Source organism: Atta colombica, unplaced genomic scaffold (genome assembly GCF_001594045.1).
Source record: "Atta colombica isolate Treedump-2 unplaced genomic scaffold, Acol1.0 scaffold72, whole genome shotgun sequence".
NCBI lineage: Eukaryota > Metazoa > Arthropoda > Insecta > Hymenoptera > Formicidae > Atta > Atta colombica.
Genome location: NW_017259564.1, coordinates 638420 through 642280, shown reverse-complemented (window position 1 = coordinate 642280; position 3861 = coordinate 638420). Strand labels below are relative to the sequence as shown.

At 27.2% G+C, this 3861-nt stretch overlaps 1 protein-coding gene across 5 annotated transcripts; it reads left to right on the top strand.

Annotated features, from left to right (window-relative positions):
• The first annotated feature begins 349 nt into the window (after positions 1-349).
• Positions 350-3277, top strand: LOC108692461 (mitochondrial pyruvate carrier 1-like). 5 transcript variants are annotated; one of them, XM_018200710.1, is made up of 4 exons: positions 350-557; positions 643-916; positions 2309-2409; positions 2995-3271. In XM_018200710.1, the coding sequence occupies exons 2-4, from the start codon at positions 861-863 to the stop codon at positions 3150-3152; spliced, it is 315 nt and encodes a 104-aa protein (XP_018056199.1). In that variant the 5' UTR covers positions 350-557; positions 643-860; the 3' UTR covers positions 3153-3271. The 5 variants fall into 5 exon arrangements, with proteins under 5 accessions (XP_018056199.1, XP_018056200.1, XP_018056198.1 ...); XM_018200713.1 differs by lacking the exons at positions 350-557; positions 643-916 and adding exons at positions 1160-1177; positions 1294-1449; XM_018200711.1 differs by having other exon boundaries at positions 350-916; positions 3013-3277.
• The last annotated feature ends 584 nt before the right edge of the window (positions 3278-3861 follow it).

Sequence of the window (3861 nt, the reverse complement as noted above, 5' to 3'; positions counted from 1 at the left end):
ACTTTTGTAATTTTCACCTTGTTTGAAGATACAGAATCGAATACTCCCTATTATTCTTACCGTAATCAGTCAATATTAAACAAATGATTGCTGCGTCGCACAGTGGCTTAGTTACCGAGGATTTAAACCGAATCAGAATGTAAGAACCAACTAACTACATTCCTTTGTTCGACTATAACAGGAGAATACTCGACTGTAGTTGGTTGGTTCTTACATTTTGATCCAGTTTAAACCATCAGTGGAAACTAGGCCAGTCGCTTGTTGGAAAACTCCCATGATCTTTGCTTAAGCAAAAAAAACAAACCTCTAACATGATGAAATCTGATTCCATTATCTCTAGTATCTTATCGATAGTCAAATCATTTGGAGCATATTTGCAGAGTATGGAAGATAATGAAAAATTACTTAAGTGGTGTCCAAACTTTACTTGAGGAATTCTGTCAATATTGCCAGAGAATAATTAAAACCAAGACTAACGAGCCAAAATAATCAAGTGATCGAAATCGCTAAGACTTTCGACTTTGTTCAATCGATCATTGTTCTGCAGGCATGAACGCGTAAAAACATTTTTGCACGATTCATGTTTCCTCGAATGCGCTATATATTTGCCTATGATTATATAATTTTATATTGATTGTTTAGACTTTTTTTTTACCAATACAAGCAATTGGCGCGGTCAATGCGTCTCCTCTCTATTCCTTGCCACATATTCTGACGTGTCCCTTGGTCTCTGCAGCCTATGCATCACTGTGCATTACCCTACAGTGCACTCCATAGATCATATTCCAATTGAAGTCCCCATCAAATTTTTATATAAGCAATTTCTCTTCCTCGCTGTGGGAACACATTCAACTTTCAAAATGAATCGTTTTATGAAAGTTCTCAAGAGTAAGGAAACTCGCGATTATTTTATGAGGCAAGTGATAGTTATGTCATTTAAAGGTGCGTTCGATTTGAAGTCCGCAACAAGTGAGCATTTTCTTTGTTTAACATTCGGTAAACAAAAAGAATGAAAAGAATGATTCATAGAGTATTAAAAAATTAGGTAAATAATTCTCATCTAATTCAAGTTACTTAATTGACATGAATTTAGAGATAGATTATCTTGACAATGGAGTTATTAATATAATTTTAGCATCGTTATTCATCCTTTACCCCGCAAACAAAACACAATAGAGTAATAAGCCTTAAAAAATTAAACTTAAAAAATTGATCAATCATAGTCAGAAGAATAATCGACTATGATTGGTCAATTTTTTAAGACTTATTACTCTATTGCGTTTGCGGGGTTAGATTTTACAGGAGTGATACTGATACTGATATCATATTCAAGTTTTGTAAAGTTTTACAAATATCTAATAGGCAAGCGTATAGAAATATTTTAAAGGAAATAATACGAATGTATTGGCGAACTTACTAAAATTATATGGACATAAAACATGAAAACAGGTAAGTCTAATCTATATTATAAACTCATTGTCAAGATCCAGGTAAATTATATTTTTAGATTACTTTTGTTAAACAAAAAGTTAAATTGATTATTTTATTCTCAATGATTCTAGCTGTTATTTTCAGGAAATAGAAATTAGTTACTTCTAACGCTGTTATCCTATCATTATTCTATTATAATAATGATTTAGCAATAACGAATTTTTTTTAACTGTAATGGTAATATAATGATTGGAAAGTCATTCAAATGATCGTTACTTGTAACGAGTTGGAAAAGTCACTAAAAAAATTAACTTGATCCTTATAATTCATTATTTTTTAATTGTTATTTGTAAAGAATAACATTACTTGTTACAAATTACTTTTTTCAAAAAATAAATGTGTAATATGTATGATGCAAGTTACTTGTTAAATGATTACTTCAAAATGATTTTCCCAATCTTAGCGCAATTTCAACGTTTTAGTCAATTATCATTATAGTTATAAAAAAATTGCAACATTATCAAATTACAACTATAGAAGTAACAGAATAATACTGTTCCATTCCCTGTTATTTTAATATGATAAAGATTTTTTTCTGTATTCATCATGAGTTCCATTATAAATTACTTGATCTATAGACAGAATGTATAAAAAAACTATAATTATTAAACTGTCTAATGTCTTCTGTGTGTAACTTGTGTGTGTGAATGCAAATCATTAAATTCATACACATTTAAGTTTTAACATGGAATGAACTGGATTGAACATGGATGAATTGTGTGAACGTCAAGTCGGGCGCATTTTGAATTATCAATACAGATTGTGATGATGCATATATGCATTAAACATTATGCGATGAATAATAACATTTTTTTAGCACGCACTTTTGGGGACCCGTTGCTAATTGGGCGATACCGATTGCTGCCATTGCTGATATCCAGAGGGATCCCAAGTACATTAGTGGTAAAATGACCTTTGGTTAGTTCAATTATCCTTACTACATGCATTGCATCTTGTTCACGAGTTTCAAGGTATTTGAAGGATTCGATTTACGGTTTATTCGTCTTAATTCGCGTTAATGATTTTTATTTATTAAATCTTAGTAAGCATATAGTTAAACTGTTTTCCTTTAAATATGTTTTCTATTAATTTACAATATTTGATGTTTATTTTGTATTTATGCTAGCTATAAGATTTATGATAATTTAAGTAAAATTTAATAAAATTAGAATTAAAATTATACTCAACAATTATATTCTTATTATATAACAATATCTATTTCGAATAATAAGACTTCGAAGAAAAAAATTATAGTAAGTAAAAAATGCAAACCAATAAACTGACACTGGATGGAATTTTATTGTTTTTTTCGTTTTTTTAATTTAATTATCTTATATTCAACTATAGAATAGAAAATAATTATTCACTATGTGAATCTTTATAACTTGTTCTATATTATTATAGGATTTATAAAAATTGATATGTGAATAGCTCTCCGAATTTCCATAATTGTTTCGCATTTACTGGTATCAATTTTCAAGACTTTGTGCTGATTTTTTTCAGCCTTATGCTTATATTCAGCAATGTTCATGAGATTTGCAATCAAGGTGCAACCACGCAACATGCTTTTATTTGCCTGCCACTTTGTCAATGAGGGTGCACAAATTACGCAAGGTTGTAGATTTATTAAGTATCATTATCTTAGTAAGAAAGAACGATAAGTTGAAAGATATACATGATATTGACTTTAAAATAATAGGACTTTGTATTAATATATAAAGATCATGTTATGTATAGACATTTGTAAAACATGTAAATATATATATATACAAAACTTGTTTCTTGATTAATGTGTGTTATCAACTTTTCTCTCCATTAATTTTTAAATTCAAAAATTAAATTTTTTCGTTATTTTTGAATTTAAAATCATTGCTATCATATAATTTTATTTAAATACAGTTTTTATTTTAATAAAATTTTAATTTGTGATGTTTCTCATAAAAAAACCAATCATACAAGACTTAATGAGATTGAATACTCATATTAAATCTTGTACGATTGTTTTTTTTATAGAAAAATATCAAGTATCTTAGAAATCACAAATCTTAAATCACAAATTAAAATTTTATTAAAATAAAAACTGTATTTAAATAAAATTACATGATATAATTAGCAATGATATAAACTGACATAAAGTATTTATTTTTCATGTAAAATAAGTACTAAGTACTAAATATATTAAATATAAAAATTTATATTAAATATAAAAAAGTTACAATTATATTGTTATCGAGTTTCAATATCGATTTATTATATTATAGATAATAAATCATATTATAAATAATAGAAATAATTTTAAGATATAATTCATACATATATTTTATGTATAAATATAAACTCAATTAAAATTGTGCTCCATATTTCTTTCTG